Source organism: Uranotaenia lowii, chromosome 2 (genome assembly GCF_029784155.1).
Source record: "Uranotaenia lowii strain MFRU-FL chromosome 2, ASM2978415v1, whole genome shotgun sequence".
NCBI lineage: Eukaryota > Metazoa > Arthropoda > Insecta > Diptera > Culicidae > Uranotaenia > Uranotaenia lowii.
In genome coordinates this window covers 347,673,499-347,693,386 of record NC_073692.1, presented here as the reverse complement: position 1 = coordinate 347,693,386, position 19,888 = coordinate 347,673,499, and the positions used below count along the sequence as shown (strand labels likewise).

At 35.4% G+C, this 19,888-nt stretch overlaps 1 protein-coding gene across 3 annotated transcripts in view; it reads right to left on the bottom strand.

Annotated features, from left to right (window-relative positions):
• Positions 1-19,888, bottom strand: part of LOC129743622 (ras-related protein Rab6) — a 101,094-nt gene that overhangs the window by 23,606 nt on the left and 57,600 nt on the right. For all 3 annotated transcript variants that reach the window (XM_055735701.1, XM_055735700.1, XM_055735702.1), the window contains exon 4: positions 12,713-12,872. In XM_055735701.1, the coding sequence (XP_055591676.1) occupies positions 12,713-12,872 (160 nt within the window). The remainder of the gene's footprint in view (positions 1-12,712; positions 12,873-19,888) is intronic.

The following is a 19,888-nucleotide window of genomic DNA, read 5'->3' as shown; positions in this document are numbered from 1 at the left end:
GAGTTTTGTTGTTACGATGTGCAATGCTGTGTTGTGTAATGTAACAGACAAATAATAGCCACTGATTTTTGTTGTAACGATGTGTAATGCTGTGTTGTGTAATGTTGTTGTGTAATTTTCGTCTCGCGGCTTCCATCACGTATAACTTTTTTTGAAACAAAACGAATCGTAATCAAATTTTCAGCACTGATAGAGGAAACATTCCAAAACAAAGTACATTCCAGATCCGACAACTAGAAGCGTTATGGTGCGTCTAGATTTAAGAAGATCCATGCTTTAGCTCTAAATTAATACATCATCTTTTTTCTGTCGTTCCAACAAAATCGGTACATCTAGGTTGATATTTTATCAATTAAAGTTTTCAATTATAGATGTAAACTTTTATGGGTTACTGATAAGAATGTGGGCTTTCTCTCTAATAATTTCGGTTCTACAATTGTTATCGAATCTCTGCTCCCTTATCAGAAAAAAAACAAATTTTAGGCCAATCCAATAAAACACAATGCCTCCAAACCGAATGGCAGGTGTCGTTAACATCGATCCAAAACCTCCAGCATGACACACTCTCTGACACGTATACTAAACGCATTTATGGAATAACTGAACCGCGACAAACTGCAACTTCCTCCACACAATTTTTTGGTGCCTTTGGTACTTTACTGTTAGTTATCAAGTTAAAAAGAAGGAGAAAAAAAAACAAACATTCGGCTTCTTATCACCTATCGCGAGTGGCAACCATTACACATCGACTGCAGTCTTAAACTACTAGCGTTAATGGTGAAAAAAATGCACACCTTTGCTTCGCAGTGCACTTCGAAATCGCAGTTGCAACGTTTATTGCCACGAGCCAGCGAAACAAAAAATCTATGACTTTGGATCAAATTCCGACAAAGTTTAATACCAATTCACAGAAACTGCTGGATTTCCGTTCCGCACCTTCAGCCGAATCGGATACCGATCCCCGTTTCTTGAAAGTACCCATAGGTATGGTATATCCATTCGATGCAGCTACAGGTCGGTCTAAATTTGATAGCAAGCCTTTGATAACCGATTTTATGTGTTTCTACCTTTGCAGAAACCTAGCGAGTGAGTGGGTGGTTCAAAGAGTTTATTGTGGGTTAACGTCATCAAAAAACCGGTCGTTCGCGCGATGTCAATTGGTGTCGAGGGTGTTGCCGAATTTTGGACGCGCTCAGTAACCTTGAGCAACCTTTCCGAAGGGGTCGGTTATGAGTCAGCGAACGGAATTGCTGCTACTGTTCACTTTTAAAAGCTAACCTAGTTCGATGCGCGAACGATAGGCGTGAAATTTTTGTTTTGCCATTTATTTTTGCCTTCACCTTTCCACTTGGAATTGAAGCGATATGATTTCATACTTTATTTACTTTGTCGTTGTTTAAGTAAAAGTTGTTACTAGCCGGCGATGGAGAAAGAAATCCTGTCAAGAACAATTACTAAATAGTTCAAATTCACTGAATAAAACACAACGCCAAGTGAACACACATTTTGAATACATAATTAATTTTCAAGCCTTTTAACAGTTCTTTCAGTAACGGAATTCTACCTAATGCAAACTGGTTATTCTTTTAGAAAATTTTGTTTGTGACTTCTAAAATAATTGATGCATTAACTTATTACTCGTAAATATATTTTTGACGGTCGCCATGGAACTTTATTAAGTTTATTTATAGAAAAACCACCTTGAAAAATATTTACCGCTTAGTCTTGAATATCCCGCGCCGCGCACAATATTATGCAAAGGAACCATCAGAGCCAGCTATTTTTTAATCAAATTTTAAAAAATCGACTACAGTAGTTGAAATTTCTTTTATGCACGGGTAGACTGTAATTTATTTTTTTATATAAATATTAATTATATTTACCGAACAAACTCCTCTCTCGCAACCTATCCGGGCCGGGCAAATCCGTATTTTATCAAAAAAACTTGGCATTTTATTTTTAAAAAAATTATCGTAGGGGTGATAAGGGCATAATGGCCACCCTAAGGAAAACGCCTATTTAACCAAAGAAAACAGCTATAATATGTAAATTACATCATTGTTTCGTGTTCAGACACTAAAATAATCTATTTCCGAATTGGCTGAAACTTGAAAAAGTAGATGAAAACGTTTAAAAATGCATTTTAAATTTTTTTGTCGAAAGCTGAAAATCATTCACTGTAGGGGCATAATGATAATCCCCCCTGGGGCAGTATAAGCATCATTATTCGGGGCACGATGAGCGTTTTCTGCCGAGGAATCTAGCAGCGAATTAAAATCGATGAAGTCAACTGAATAATAGAGCTACAGATAGATAATATAGATAATAGAGCTACTTGTTTTATCTGATGATTTGGCCTATAGGCGATGGGCGCGTTCGCTATTAGAGTATACGATTTCTTATGCGTTAAACAGAGAAAGCAATAGCCTTCACTCCAATTTCATTCCGATTAGTTGTCATTCTTATGGAAATCTGTCTAAGAGTAAAGAACAAACTTTATTCTTTTTAGCAGGCTCAAGCCCATTTGGTAACATGTCGGAGAGATAATCAGAGGCCAAATCGTCAGATCTAAACTAGTCAAGCTGTAGCTCTATAATTCAGTTGACTTTATCGAGTTGAATTCGCTGCTAGATTATACGGCGTGAAACGCTCATCGTGCCCCGATTGATTGTTCTCTGTTCGCCCCGAGGCAACAAACTTAATCAAAAACGCGTTTTAAAATTGATTATAGTGAAAAATCAAAAATTTAATGATGGTGAAAATTGAGAAACAATCTGTACATAAAGTTGCAGTGCGTACATTATAGATCAAGATGATTTAATTGTCATAAAAGCTTATTTCGTGGTGCACAAAAATTATAATCTTTTCGTCACTTGAGAACCTAGCTGGTGTTTTTTTCAAATATTTCTGTAAAGATAATAAGGAGATTTCTTATTTGGTGAAAAATTAATACTATAGGAAGTAAGAAACAAATCCTCATGAGATTTTTATAAAGAAAATACGTAGGGGAGAGTGGGGTATCGTGGGCCATGAGGAAACGTAGGCCACTTTTAATATCTCAGATGTGTGTTGAAATAAAAATCTCAAACCAACTGTCATCGTCGTCGCTTTGCGTGAGCATATATTTCTATATGTTGCTGACTCAAATACGCATCATATGCTTCTTTAATTTATCAAGCTAAAAAAGATAGAAAAATTTACTTACATAATTTAAAAACACCCGCTAATTTCATCGATGGGGAACCTAAAGTGCATAACAAAAATATGCTCATACGCTTATGATCTTAGTTTTGTCATGATCTTTCACGTGGAAAAGGATTTTTTAATGAAACATCAATAACTCACACAAACGCAACCAATTAACAAATCATAGCTTGTAGGGAATCGTGAGCCACACATCTTAAACCACCTATATTTTTATGTTTTTATACACATTCAGAACTTAAAATACGTTTTTCCTATCTGTACAATTTTCTTATGCCAAATGAAGAGTTATGAAAAATATTTTGTCCGTCCTATATAAGAAATTTTGCCAAAACGTTCGCGAGCCAGGTTTTGGAATCTATTCGATCATACACAGCTCTCTTTTTTATTTCATCACTAGCTGACCCGGTGTGCCTTGCGACACCTTTCAAAATCGAATGATATTTTCAGGATTAACTCAAATTTTTACTGTTTTGTTGGCAATATTTTAAATCAAATTATAACATAATTCATAAGCAACCGCTATAAAATGAGAGCTGCAGCTGGAGTTTCGGATGGCAATCCAAAAATAACTTAAACTTATATTCTGAATCTTGATCCATAAATTTGTGTTAAAGATCTGATAATTTTAATCTGTTTCTTTAAGCTTCGCCCTAAAAAAGGAGGGTCTCAAATAAATCGTACGCAAATAATTAAACTCATAAAATATGGTTGTTTTTGCTTGATATATTCTGGATTTATGCTAGAAAACTGATAAGAGAGACCCCCCGCCTGTCCTTCCCTCCCCCCCTGCTGAATGGGGGTGATCATTAATAATCATACCCATTTTATTCATTCCCAAAAATTTTTTTGTATCAAATATTGTTAAATTGGTTGATAAGTTTTTAAGCTTTACAACAAAATTTATATGGAACCCCTAGTTTTTCCCCCTCTCTACACTGTAAAGCAATCGTAGAAACATATCTCGTAACCAAGTACCTTTCCATGCCATATTTGTTTCCATTTGTTGGTTTCATTAGCATAAATTGAGAACTAATGCTAACAAAATTGTATTGGGCTAACCTCCCTCCTCCTATGTACCTTCTCACTGAAAGGAGGATGGTGTGTCAGATAATCATAGAATCATATCAAAATGATTTTCCATGTTAAGTTTTGTCCATTTCTCTCCTCTTCACTTCCTTTATTCCCAATTCTATCATTCCACTGCAAGAAAGGAATTGTTTGACGTAAAAAAATTTCTTGCATTAAAATACCATCCCATGCCAAATTTGATTTTATTTGTGTTGTAAATTCTTGAGTTATGCATAAACTTGAAAGGAAGTACCATCCCCCTTCCGTTCTGAATGGAGGGGTGAGAACATAATATTCATGAAAGTATTTTTGTTCTCAAATACTTTTTGATACCAAATTTTATTTCATTTGCTCTATTAATTCTCGAGTTATGCAAAAAAATTGTGTGGAAGCCCCCCTTTCCCACTTTTTATATTTCCGTTGAAAAAAGGTGGCGCTTCAATTTATAATAGAAACATTTCTCGTATCCAAATACCCTCACACAGCTCTCCAGTTATACTGAAAATTGTAAGGAAGACCTCTTCTCTAGGGTGGTCTAACCGGTTTTACCGAAACCGGTAAAACCGGTAAAACCGTCCATTTTCTCAATACCGAAATACCGACTTTTGGGACGGTAAAAAACCGGTATTTCCGGTAAATTTTCCATAATTATTTGGCATTGTTCTAAAATTGACACGGCTAAGTGTTTTTTTACCAAATATTAATAAGTACAAATACTAAAAATTTATTCCATCAGCTTCAAAATCCAAGCTAAATCAACCTTATTGCAAGGTTTATGTGAGATTTGATTATTGCTAAAACTTGTCGATGTAACTTTTTAAATCAAAGATTTATCATGAAACTTTATACATTTCAGTTCAGCTATCGAACTAACGCACTACATCATTTAAAGACTGTACACGTGTACAATGACTGAAACAAAGATACAGCTACAGGAAATTAGAGATTGCTTTACAATAATCACTGATTTTTTCATTGATAAGCTGGAATTAAAAAAAAATTGCTAAAATGTTTTTATCTATAAAAAGGCTAAGTTTATCACAATCGTTCTATGCGGTGCCGAGCTTATACAAACTTGCAATTTAAAATGAAAATATTGAAAACTGATCAGAAACTTCCTAGTTTGTTTCAAAACATAAAATGTTTTAACAGAGTCAGCATTCAAACACATGTTAACTTCAATTCTAATTTCAGTTCTAACGAAACTTTCAACAGAGTCAGCATTTAAACATATTTTAGACTGTTTGTATGAATTTTTTTTATCAATATTTTCAAGGTAATTGATGGATTTTATTTTTAACGCTATTGAACCATTTTCTTTTTTTCAGGCAACGCAGTAACAAAGTTTTTATAAATGTGCAACAGTATTATAGCAACAAAGAGCTCATGGATCAGATCCAAACAACTACATATATTTTTTGCTGAATTTTGACTGGTTTTTAATTTTGATAGATTTTTATTTCTATTTGTTCGCTTTATTTTTGGGAATGCAAACTTAATGCGATCACGATCTAGGTTGCGGGGAAAACATCCGTCTTTTAGATAGCAATAATCTGTGGTTCTGTGAGTCAACCAAAAGCTTTGTGACAGTGTTTTGAGTTTTGTTTATTAATTAGTTAAGTCATTGTTTTAACAAATATTCTTTTTGTATACCAATTTCATGAAAGACTAGAGTATAGGACAACATTTTGCTGAAAATAATATGAAACTTCTAGAATTTCCGCAACCTCACAGCGAAATTATAATAATAAAATGCAGATGAGAAATATTATGATTATCATGAGGACGATGATAGATTTACGACAAAGGGACAATTTAAAGGCACAATACCATTTTTTCCATTGGAAATGTTGCTACTTCTATTGCGTTATAAATGCTGAGCATTTTATGCCATTATACTGAAATTAGCCAAAATCCTTCCATGAATCCGATATACTTTGAAAAATACCGGTTTTACCGGTTTTATCGGTTTTATAAATTACAAATACCGAAATACCGGATTTGAAAAAAACCGGTAAATCCGACCACCCTACTCTTCTCCCCCTTTTCATCCACCTTTTTGAAGGTGTGAGGGATACGTAATATTCATAGAAGCATTTCTCGTAGCCAAATATCATTCCATGCCAAATTTGGTTCCATTTGTTGTTGTAGTTCTTGTGTTATGCAATAAAAATTTTATGAAACTTCCCTCCCGCTTTCCTTTCTCCCCGCTGGAGATGGAAGGGGTCTCAAACAATCATTAGAACATGTCACGTTCCCAAACATCCGCCCATGCCAAATTTGATTCCGTTTGCTTGATTAGTTTTTGAGTTATGTAAAAAATTAAAAAGAGGGCCCCTCCCCCCTTTCTATCTCCCTACTGGAAAGAGGGAGGGGTCTCAAATAATCATTGAAATATTATTCGTATCCAAATACCTTCCCATGCCAAATTTGATTTCATTTGCTTTATTAGTTTTTGAGTTATGTAAAAAAATATGAAAGAGGCCCCTCCCCCTTTCAACTGCAGGAAGGGAGGGGCTTCAAATAATCATAGAAATATTTTTCATATCAAAATTCATTCCCATGCCAAATTTGGTTCCAATATCTTGATTAGTTTTCGAGTTATATGAAAAATTGTAAGGTAGCCCCCCTCCCCCCTTCCTATCACCCCACTGAAAGGAGAGAGGGGTATCTAATATTCATTGAAATATTCCCCGTTCCCAAATACCACCTCATGCCAAATTTGATACCATTTGCTTGATGGTTTCTCGAGTTATGCAAAAAATTGTGTTTTATTTGGGAGGCCCCTCCCCCCCTTCCTGTTAGGGGGAGGGGTCCCAAACCAGAATAGGAACCTTCTCCGGCCTCCATTACCCCCACCTGCCAAGTTTCACGTAAATCGGTTTAGTAGTTTCCGAGTCTATAGGGAACAGACAGAAAGACAGACAGACAGACAGAAATTCATTTTTATATATATAGATCTGAAATTGCTTTAAAATAACGAAATGAATTAGGAAATCACAGTTTTGGGTCAACTCATAAACTTTGCATGTTATTTGGTCAATTTGGATTTGGTGGCCCACGATTCCCCACCATTTTTCAAAATCCCAAAAATATTGCTTTTTTCAAACAGTTAGAATTTGGGGAAAATAACTTATTAAAAATTAAAAAAAAAATACTTTATGATACCTTGAAAATGTAGAAAACCTTTATCTTTTATAATAAAGAAGTTATGGAACAACGAAAAAAAGTGGCCCATGATTCCCCACTCTCCCATACTTTTGTTGAAAAGAGGAATCCCCGGGTGCTCGTTGTGCCCTTATCTCCCCTATGTTTCGATTTGGAAGCAAAAATAAAGAAAAATATAATTATTTACTTGCTTATGATATAGCTCAGTTGACAAAGCAGTTGTCTCTTGAGCCAATGCCCATGAGTTCGAACCCAAGAGTAAACATCGAACTAATTTGTACCAGATATTGAGAGTAGAAGTGAGAGTACAGGCAAATTTTAGAGTTGTTTATTGAACACTAAAAATGAGAGTCGTCGATTCCTGTTCATTGGGTAGATTTTTGTGAAAACGAGAACCAATTTTGGACGGTCGTCTTGGAAAAGTTATCAGTCTAAAATATACAAAAAAATTGTTCCCAAACTGAGACAACCCATATAGAAACTTCTGTTCATATTTCTCAATTCAAATTACGCGTTTGACAAAATTTTGAATTGCAATCAGATTAATTTAGAATAGCTTCAAAAATATCCTGCATTAAAGCAATTACACATAACAAGTATTAAAAGTTGGAGGATATCATTTTGAAGCTTTGAATTAATAAGGCTTTCGAACTGCCTGAGTTTCTGTAATTTATTCTCTATTAAATCGAGTTCTAAATATGAATCTTGTTCACCACACCAAGTTCTTTTCAAGTATATTAAAAATGGCTTAACCGTGTTTCGAAAATTTGGTAGATTTCTAAGGAAGAAAAAGAATGGGCATGTTAAATAAATTACAAATCGCTTCAAACCATTTGAATATTTAAAAGGTATCTAAGATTTAATGTTTTACTAGGGTAGTGCATTTATTTTCCGCTATTGGGGTCCTAAGAATGACAACAAAATGACAAAAAAGAGAAAAATGAATGTGGCATAAAAATACAAAAATGCGAAAAAATATCAAAAAAAGAAAAAGGTAGAAACTGTTAAAAAAATTATAAATTACCAAAACTATGAAAATGTGAAAATTGAAACAAAAATGCCATTTTTGTATTTTTGACACTTTGTTTCTCTTTTGTCATTATTATAATTTTTTAAAGTCTCCAATAGTCAATTTTTGCCAAAAAAATTTTCATCGAAATTACACTACACTTTGAACGTTTTGGACGTTCTTTAAGTCATTTGGCACAAAATTTTCAATTTGGATTTTTCCGATTTCCTTTGGTGATGTTTTGGGGTAAAAAATCGTTATTTTGAACTGTTTGAGGTACCACTTAATCTATTCCAAATCATAAACCACATTTTGAAAACAAGAACAGATGCAATTTATAACTCGCTACAATACGAAAACCGAGACACTCAAATGGGTAGATATGCTTCCTTAACGTACATCCCCCATTTGAGTGAAAAAGAGAGCAAAATATTACGAAAACACGACATTATTGCTTCATCAAAGCCCGTGAACAAAATCAAAAATTGCATCTTCTCTAAGCTCAAAGATGAAATCCCAAAAATGAAGCTAACACAGATGGTTTACGAAATCCCGTGCGAATGCGGCCGTGTATATTGTGGACAAACCTCCCAAACTATAGAAAAACGCATTTAAAACCACAAATATAGTTTTAAACCGAATGCCTCCACAACCGGCCTAACACAACATGCGGTGGAAAACCATCACACGTTCAACTACAACGATGTCAGGATTCTGGAAAAAGTGAGCGATGACAACAAGAGGAAAACTGCGAAAACTCTGCATATAAAATTGAGAGGAGGGAAGGCAGTCAACATACAGAGAGATGCAATAGAAATTTCCTCGATATACAACGCGCTAATTAGGAAGCTGTGAGAGGCACCACAATTGAAAAGAGCGAACAAACCCAAAACGCAACCGACGACAAACCAATCAGGAACGCACTCGATGACATCATCACTGGACGACGACTGACCAGGAGCAATTAGCTGACGTCGATTTTAAAAATCGTTGGGGAAACACGCGGCAAAAAAGTTGTAAATTTCAATCTCCGAGTGCACAGTGCATTGATAAATTCAAAGATAAAATCTAGTTTAGTCTAATCTAGTCTAAATTCATCCTTCAATTTTATCAAATAAATATAGTTTTTCTGAGGATGGCCGAAAGATAAGTAGGCCGAAAACGTTAAAAACAGCATTTTTATTTCGTCTTGCGCTCACCGAAAAATATCAATCAAAAAAGATAATAATCCAAATTGTAATTTTTCATATACATTTGTTGTCACCTTACTGTACTTAACTCAACATCTTATGTAAAATGTACATGACCCATTCCAGCGTGACGTCACAACGTTTGCAAAAAATTTTTTTGGTATATTGTATGTAAGTTTTACAGGTCATATCGCACATTGTTGAAAATTGTACATTATGAGGTCAAAATTTAATTCTCTACAATTTGAAACCAAAAGTATTTGTATATAATAAATAGTTAACAAAATATAAGCAAAAGGAATCGTGACGTCACAACGCGCCTCTTTTCTCACTTTTCAGTTTTTTTTACAACGCCGCAATTTTCCGCTCTTCTATTAGGTCAAATTAAATGAAAATTTCAGGAAAGTATCGATTTATTACAACCAACAAATCGCTGTTTTTTATTTTTTCAAATTTTGATTTCAATTTATTTAAGAGCGATTCAGTTTCATGACGTCACAACGCACCATTTTTTTAAAGCAGGGTTTTGCAAAGCGTTGTGACGTCACGAAATTTTATGGTTAGCTACATGAAATAAATCAAAGTATAATCTTAAAATGAATGCTTTATTAACTTAAAATGCTTAAAAACTTAATAAATAATGTGATTTGGTGATGAAATCGATCCATTTATTCCCAAAAATTAAAAGGAATTAAATCTCAAAGGACCATATAAGCAGATAAGGTTTGCAACACTGCTCACATCAATTTTATTCGAAGTTTTTTTGTGCGATCATGTGAATATTATTTAGGACAAAACTAAAACCAGGAAATATTTATTCGTAAAAGCGTTGACATGTGTTTCTGAATCTTTTTAATCTTTAATTGCAAAGGAAAGGAAAAATAAATGATAATTTCAAAGCCTTCGATCTTTTCAAAAATAGTAAATCGACACTAGAGTGCCTAAATCAGTCATCTAATGAAAATCTTATAAGTTGTAAGCTTAAATAGATCCTAGGCCTAACACAAAGTCCAGTGCCAAATATGGGGATTGGCCCACGGAAATAGAGAGCACAATGAGCCTAAAATTTGTATGGCATTATGAGAAATTGGGTTTGGAAGGACATTAAAACCAAGTTTAATTATAGTCATTCACAAAACTTCATTATGACAAACAGTTTATCTCAAGATCCCATTTCACCAATGGTTTAGTTAAAAAGGCTTTTGAGTTTCAAAAATTAGCTTCTGATGGGTCAAATACAAAAAATACCTGAATGATCGTTAATCGACGCTTATTTTGAACGTTATACCTGTGTTATGATAACTCAAATCGAAACACGTTCCTCAGATGAAATATTGTGATAATCAAAGCTTTAAAATACTCAAATTAAAAGAAAAATTGGTTTATAAAGACCTAAATTATTGACGAAAAACGGTTTTTTTTATCATACCGAACAAAATCTACACAATTCCATACAAACTTCAGGTGCGTTGCGCAACCCCTCCCTTAGAATAATCTGACCCAACTTTTGCATGAGACCTTGTGCTAGTACATACACATTACATACACATTAATTTTGTAATTCAGTTCAAAGTCACTTTTGTGAGATTTTATGTGAAAACGGGGTTCGATTTGGATTTTCTAGTGACATTCTTTGAGGTGGAAATTTCAATAATTTAATTAATTTTTTAAATCAATTTTCTATAAAAATCTAATGAATTTTTTAATAAAAAAGTTAATCTATTAAGTTTACCATGTTCAAAGATTTTTTGAATCTCATTACATTTATTTCATGGAACTTATTTTGTTTGAACATAATGCCAGAAAGAAATAGAAACTACTAGCGGTGTTTTTTCATTCTAACAATGAAGAACTTGATCTTTTGCAAGATTTTTATTCAAATCACAGATAACTACCTGCTTTATGATTCACAAATATTCTTTTACAAAATCGATGAGGATTTCATTTGTTTGATAGTTTGTTTATTCTTGAATCAAGCGTTTTTAAGCGCTGTTTTATATGTTTTATTAGAAATGTTTAAAAACAACTAAGTTAATGCAAAACAATAATTTTAGTTTCTTTAAAAACTTGATAATAGAATTCGTTTATTGAAGCACATTGTTGTGTTGAACTTGTATTGAAGAAATACTATCATAGTGTTGAAGTAAAAATTCTTGAACGTTTTCGAAAAAAAGTAAATAAATTTTCGTGACGTCACAACGCATTCTTCACCCGGTTGCAACTCACAACCTGCTTAACCGATTTTCAATCTAAAAATTGCATTAAATTCCACTCAAAAAGTTTGAAGAGACCTCTAATTTTCGACAATATGTGAAATTTCAGTAAATCATAAATTTAAAAACAGTAGAATTTTCGTGACGTCACAACGCTTAAAAATAGATACCTTTATCAACGATTCTAGAGCATAAACTTGCAGTAACTGTTATTTATCTTATATCATTGTTAAAAGATGGCTTTTCTACCATCATTTTGCAGTAATTTTTTTTGACATAACTAGATTTTTGACAAAGTTATGTTATAAATAAAGAATATTTGCGAAAATCAATTGAATTTCATACTAAAATTTTTAAATTTCAATGTTAACATACTCAATTCTAAAAAAAGGTAGCTGAAAATCTTTTAATGGAAAATGACACTCAAGAAATAACCTTTCTAACACTATGTATTTTATTTTTGGATAATGAAAGATAAAAATCGGTTCTCCAGTTGAGGGGTGCTTGGAATGGGTCACATACATTTAAATAAAATATACCGAATTCAATACAGTTCCACAAAACATAAAACATCCTTACTTTTCAAAGATGCTTTGAACAGGATTTAAAAAAAATCAACTTCATTCCCAGTTTTGGTTACACACAAATTGAAAATAAATGTAAGTTTGGAGTCTCAAGAAAAAATAATTCGGTGGTCCTTAGAAAGTGGTTCTGTTCCACTCCTAAGGACATTTACAAACGTAATAAATATCTTTAAGGATTATAGTTGTTAGAATTCAGCCTCAAGTTGAATGTAAAAGATTGGTCTTCTTCAAATGATTACAAATATTTTTCCCCGTTGCTAACCCTTTACTTACTTGTAATATCGTAAACTACTACCGCTACGGTAGAGTCCCGGATATACGAGGGTATGAGGGATCGGAACCGTTCCTGTCCGGCCGTGTCCCACAGTTGTAGTCTGACGGTTCGATCCTCGAGGTACATGGTTTTCGACAGGAAGTCTATACCGATGGTGGCCTGGAAGCAAAAAGAAAAACAAAAGGGAAAATCAATTTAAAAACATGAATCAATTAGAGGCTACAAGTTGTAAAAGGTACGTCTTGAGAAAAATGTAAAGGGGGGAAAGAACAAAAGAAACCTCCATTGTTCATTCCAGAGAAAGGCCCGCCGATCTCAATCAAATCAATTTCTCCCACTTATTGTTTTATCGTTTTGCCTTCTTCGGTGGGCACTGAGATTCCCCAAACGGGAGCCAACCGCAGCTTAGGTGTGGGCCAGGTATGTGAGCGATTAGGCACCAGCAACAGAAGAAAAACCAAACCACGAAGGCAATTGTTCTGCTTCACTGGGACGAAATGATGGCAATGAAGAGAGAGAGACATGGGCTCTTCTCCGGGGAGGTATTAAACACACATTAAAATGTATAGACACATAAAGGCGAAGGAAAGCTACCGACACACCTCGGCTCAGCTGCAGCCCACGTGCGCGGTCCCCAAGCTAACAATGTCGGAACAAGGGTACGGATTATTCAATGTTGGCAGAAGTTCTAAAGGCATGCCAGAATTTATTAGAATATGAAAATATTTCAGACTCTCCAAAGATTTAAACCTCCAAAGATTTAAACGATCCAAAGATTAACAATTCTTTAATTACATTTGACGATTTCCCTGTCCAAAAAACTTTGGATTTTTTTCTATTATTATTGTATCACTGCTAACTTTTACACTTGAAAACACTTGCTTGAATATTTAAACAAACCTAAGAAGAATTGTATGTTTCACATAATCATAAATAAATATATTCTTATTCGGTTTAGTCGGAAACGGGGATACTGCTCTTGAAGTGGAACAACGGTTTGAATATTTATGTTGAACGCAGCCGTTCACTGCTGTACTAGATAGAGTCGATTCGAATTTGACAATTTCTCAAACTCTAGATTTTTTGCAGAATTTTTAAGTAATCGTATCTCGTTAGGCAAAACAGTTATTAGCTATTAAATAAAGGTATGCCTTTTGGCATTGAAAATCAAACAATTCAACTGACATCACTGGTTGTGCCTGGCGAAGTACTGCTTGAAAAACAGTCGCTAAACACAAGCAGTGCACAATGATGCAGAACATCAATCTAGCTGTACGAAATAGCGCCCATGGATGAAGTGAAGAGATAGACATTTGATGTCTTCAGCAACATTGTTCAGTTTTACATGGAGCATAATCTAGTATCAAAATTTTTGCCGAGGGGTCCACCGGTAGCGAGATAAAAATGCTTTTTTTTTGTTTTTCAAATTAGAGCTTTGATATCTTGGACAAAGTAGTTTATCTGATCAAAATACATAAGTTTGTTGAATACGTCAAAGTCCTATCACATCACCCTCTGGAGTTACAGTCAACATAAAAAAAAATCTTTTGAAAAAACAATTTTTTGAACCTGAAACGTTGTAGATTGGATAAAATGGTTCGCTGTCTTTGAAACAAAGTTGTAACAAGCCACGATCTACAATTGTCTCATACATTATGATTAGCTGAAGTCCTATAGAAAGCATTTTGTGTATTTTATTGGCTATTTTGGAAGGCTAGTTCCATCGAAAAGTGCACATTTTCGCAACATCCCCTTTTTTGTAATTATTTTTGATGAAAAGCGGAACCATTTCCATTTGAAATTAGCGGGGAAATCGGTGGAACTAGTAGAGATTTGAATGATTATGTATTTTGATCAGATAAACAACTTTGTCGGAGACATCAAAGCTCTATTTTGAAAAACAAAAAAGTTAGCATTTTTATCTCGCTATCGGTGGATCCCTAGGCAAAAATTTTGATACTAGAATATGCTCCATGTAAAACTGAACAATGTTGCTGAAGACATCTAATGTCTATCTCTTCATCCCTGGGCACTATTAATTTATGTTTAGCATTTGCTGAAACCCTGAGCCCACAAATAGAGTAAGGTTTGTTCCACTTAGTTAGTATCCTTCTGCCGTGATTTGCCGAAGTGACCTATATACCATTCCAAGATCTTTGGCATTGGCATTGGCCCATTGGCAACATCTGGGAATGGTATATACGTCACTTCGGCATCTCGCCGTGCCTTGAACTGCAATTCGTAAATGTATTTTATCACCGGATTTCAACTGATTAAAAAAAAAACACTGACTGTTTTTTTATGAAAGAAGAAACATACGTCAACAAAATGGACTTTGGACAAATCCCGGGTCGCAAATTTTACCTTGAGTAAGAGGAATTGTTTATTGTTTATTGTTTAAACCATCACATGTTGATCCTAATGACTACACTATAACTAATAAATTAAAATTAATATCAACATAATACTACACAATACTTGATACACTTAGAATTTTTCTTCGGAATACGTTCCTTGAGACGTCGAAGTCGAAATGTTCGGAAAACCGATTTAAAGTTTTTAGAATGCCGATGAAAGCGCTGTTAGCCTCGCAGTTGTTCAGGCGAATAGGAACGTAGAGCTGCAGGTTCTGGTTTCGTAATCATTGTGATCGTACGTTGAGAGGTATGGCCTCCAACCGTTCGGGGCAGTCGATTCTAGATGTTAGAAGGTCTGAGCCTATGAGACGGCAGCGGTTTTCACAGCTTGGTAAACGAAACGGATCTTGCCAGTTTAGGTGTCGTAGAGCGTACCGCAAGAAACGCCGCTGGATAGCTTCGATTCTTTCAGCTCCATTCTGGTAGACAGGGCACCAAACAGCTGAAGCGTACGTAGAACGAACTATGCAGCAATAAAGACTTTTCAGGCAGTATACGTCTTTGAAATCTTTGGCCATACGAAACAAGAATCCAAGGCTTCGAGAAGCTTTGTCGACACCAAAGTTCGTATGAGTCTTGAACGCCCAGACGTCAATATGGTCCACCCGGATGATGGTTTGGTCTCCGAGGATGTGCTCTGCATGAAGAGGATGTCGCTTACGGTTAAACGATATTACCGAGCATTTACTGCGGTTCAAGGGCAAGCAATTGATATCGCACCAGAGAGCAAAAGCGGTGAATTGCTGTTGCAGGAAGTTGATGTCGTCTTGGCCGTTTATGGTGTGAAAAAGTTTCAGGTCATCGGCATATGCGAGCTTTTGCCACCGAGGAGCGAGAGTACATCATTAAAATAGATCACGAAAATGATCGGTCCCAAATGACTTCCTTGAGGCACTCCTGAAGAGGCAACGAACTGCCTAGAAAAGAATTCACCAGTACGAACAGATAACTTTCGTCCCATTAAGTAACTCCGGAAAGAATCCAGTAGGGAACTACAGAAGCCTAAACGTTCGAGCTTTGCGATTGCAATATCGTGGTTCACCTTATCGAACGCAGCAGAGAGATCTGTGTAAATGGCGTCTGTTTGAGTTTTCTTGGCAAAGCTGTCCTGCACGAACGATGTAAAACTAAGTAGGTTTGTAGTCGTGGATCGTTTAGGCATGAACCCGTGCTGATCGTTGGAGAAGTGATGCTTGCAAAATGAGAAAATTGGATCCAAAACAACCAAGTTTGGCGATCGCGCATAAAGCGGAGAATCCGCGGTAGTTGTTCACATCTCTCTTATCTCTTTTTTTGTGGACAGGAAACATGTGAGCTTCTTTCCACAATGAGGGAAAGATTCCGCAGTCCAGCGATGATTGATGTGCCTTATAGGTGTCAGCAGAGATGGCAGAAAACGCTTCAAAAAGTAGCTGGTATACCGTCCGGGCCCGTAGGAGATGAATTTTTTAGCTTAGCTGTCGCTTTTAGGATAGCTGCATCGTCGACCAGAATACCATTCAAAGATGACCCTAGGGGTGATATATTTCCGACAGCCCTGGCCAGTTGCTCCAAGGAAACTTCCCCAGTTATGAAAATACTAGAAAATTTTTCGGCAAAAAGTTCACAAATTTCTGGATCAGAATTCGCTGTGTCGCTGTCAAGGATCATGTAAGACGGAAGCCCTGGTTCTTTCCGATGATTTTTTACGTGCTTCCAAAAAGATTTCGGCCTGGTTTTGAAATTCCTTTGTAACCGGTTTAGATAATTTAGGTAGCAACGCTTACTGACTTTTTTATAAGCAGAGTTTAGTTTGCGGTATTCTCCCTTAGTGTAAGGGAATTTGTGCTTGTTGTAGTTTCGGAGTGCACGTTTCTTGGCCGTCTTCAGTCGCCGCAGTTCTTTAGTGACTCAGGGAGCCCGTAGATTTGTAGCCACCCTACGTTTCGGAACATGGCGATCAATGATGTAATTGAGAATGTTCGAAAATGTCTCAGCAGCTGCGTTTGGATCAGAAGGATCGAGCTCAACTTCCCATTCGACGGACTCAAGAACGAGAGATAACTTAAAAATCCACGTTCTTGAAATCTTGATAGAAGGATGCCGTTTTCTTCACGGGAGCAAATATCCTTGCGGCATCTAGAGAGACCACTAAGGCTGGGTGATGTGGAACAGCTTTGACAAGGGGAGCGGGTGCTAAGTCAATCGTCGGAATCCTGAAACCTTCGTTCACGAAACAGAGGTCGAGCATACGTCCGTTTTCATTCTCGATATTATTTATCTGACGTAAAGTCGCTGTACTAAGGGCGTCTAAGTATACGCTACAAGATGCCAAGAACGAAGAACGCATAGGATTTGGAAACAGAAAGCCACTTCAAGAGGAGCACCATTTTCAGGGTTGCTAGCGATTTTTCGTTTTGAAATTCCAAAGTTTTTCCCGGTTTTTCCCCGGTTTTTCCCGGTTGTAAATGATGATTTGCCCATTTATTATACTTGTTTTTAAATATAAAATCATGGTGAATAAAAATAATTCAATATAAAGGGCCGCACATTTCTAACAATTGTATCCCAAAACTTGTTAACCGGTTAGAAATCATGACAAATACTTCGGTGTCTTTTAACACGTAGTCTTTTCGTATCAAATTGACAGGTTTTCATGATTTTTTAAAACGAATCAAACGAAAATGGCATCTATTCGCTGTTTTGCTGCACAATTTCAACAATTTTGCAAAAATAAGTCCGGTCAATTTGATCTTGAAACAATAATGTAGTAGGTATGTACTTTTCAGCAACTGTGAAAATTTCTAGAATTTTTATAAGGTTATAAAAAAAATTGTATAGTTTGTATAGAAATATGTACAAAAATACATCGAAACATAATATCAAATCAGCTTGTCAACTTGAATGGGAATTTGTCTATCAAAACTTAAAATCAAAGATTGCATGAGTTATTTTCTGAATGCAGTTATATTTTTTGTACAAATCTTAAGATATGTTTTAGAAAAAATTGTTCTCTTTCCAATACAAAACAATGAATAACTAGTAGTGATCAAGTGATTCGAACTAAAGATTCGTGAAAATATAGAAAATCGCGTATAAGACAGGTCTGAACTTTAATAGTTTGAATGTAAGCTATCATTTTGTATGAGCGTAAATATCTTGGATCAAAGATGAACTTGGATTTCGAAAGGAGCTTTTTTCGATACAATTCTTACATAAGACATAGGAAATTTCAAGCAAAATTTTCACGTAGGAAGAATTAAAAACTAAACACTTGCTATAAAATGCTTCGTTCCTCAGGCCAATTCAAACGAAATGCACACAACAACATCGAAAAATATTTTTTTTTCTGGTTAAAAAGGTGTTACTCTGCTTGAAAACGACTTATGCTGTCAAATTATTTGCTCTGCATAAACTAATTTAAACTAAACTGGTACAGTCGAACCGCTAGAAACCTCTATGATGGAGAGAAAACACAAAATCCCAAGTTTTTTAAACCACAAAACCTGTTTAAGTGACAGTTTAAAACCTCTATAAGCTAGAGTCCTTTTCCTGACTAGAATATGGAAATTAGAGAAAATTCCAGGATTGTATTGAAGTTATGTTACCAAAAGAATATTGGGTTACGAAGTTCGAGAAAGCAAATATCTACAGTTCCATATTGAAACTCACTCGAGAAAACTTCGAACTGATACACCAACTGATTTCTTATAAATCAGTGGATTTTTATCATATACACATTGAATAGTTGCATTTCTAGATCACTTTAATGCTTTTATATGTTGCTGACCCTCTTTAAAAAAAATCTGGTTAAGTTAGAAACCTCTTTAAATGAGATAAAAAGTTTGGTCCCTTGGACTCTCACTTATCGACGTTCGACTGTAGTCAGTTTTGCTTATATTATTTACAGTTATTTGCTTATACAGTTTTATAACATTTGAGTATTGCTTATAAGTGTAGCACACGCGGAAAATCACACATTGCTTAGTTCAATTTTCGTTTGTTTACTAATTCAAATTTCGTTTGTTTACTAATGAACGAAAATAAGCGTTAATGAGTAAATCTATATTGAGACTGTCAAAAACTACTCTTGAATTTAGAAATTAATTTAATAATATTATTGAAATTCCGTGAAAAAATTTCAAATATAACAATTTTCCCGGTGAGTTGCCGAAATTCCCGGTTTTTTCCCAGTTTCCCGGTGACGCGATGAAATTCCAAAGATTTTCCCGGTATTCCCGGTTTTCCCGGTTCGCTAGCAACCCTGTCATTTTAGGCCGGGCATGTTGAAGTCGCCAATGATGAGTGTGTCATCCTCAGGAGAACAAAAAAGAGCTGACTTTAGACAGGCAATCGGATCCAATCCGATTTAAAAAAAAAAAAAACTTCTAGTGGAGCCATCTACACCTTTCGGGAGCAATCGTTTCACTTCCACTGGTGAGGTTATATCCAAGCAACGAGAAACTATTTTGTTGACATCTTCATCGGTTATTTGCGGTTGAAGTCCAGCTAGATACAGCCAGAACTTAGGTGCCGGAGTTGGAGGAACAACAAACGAGAATAAAAGATCACTAAGATCGATAGACTTTGTCCCCGTCATTGTTGAAGAGATTAGCGATAGTCCATCATTACCACGGCGACGCTTGATATTAGGTGACGAATGCTTGTGGGGTCCCTTTCAGTGGTGGAAACAAAAAAGCTGTCATTGGTGGGTACTGCTTCGAAGCCATATCATCGACTTTTTAGACAAAAGGTCGAGCTGATGCGTTAGCTTGTCCA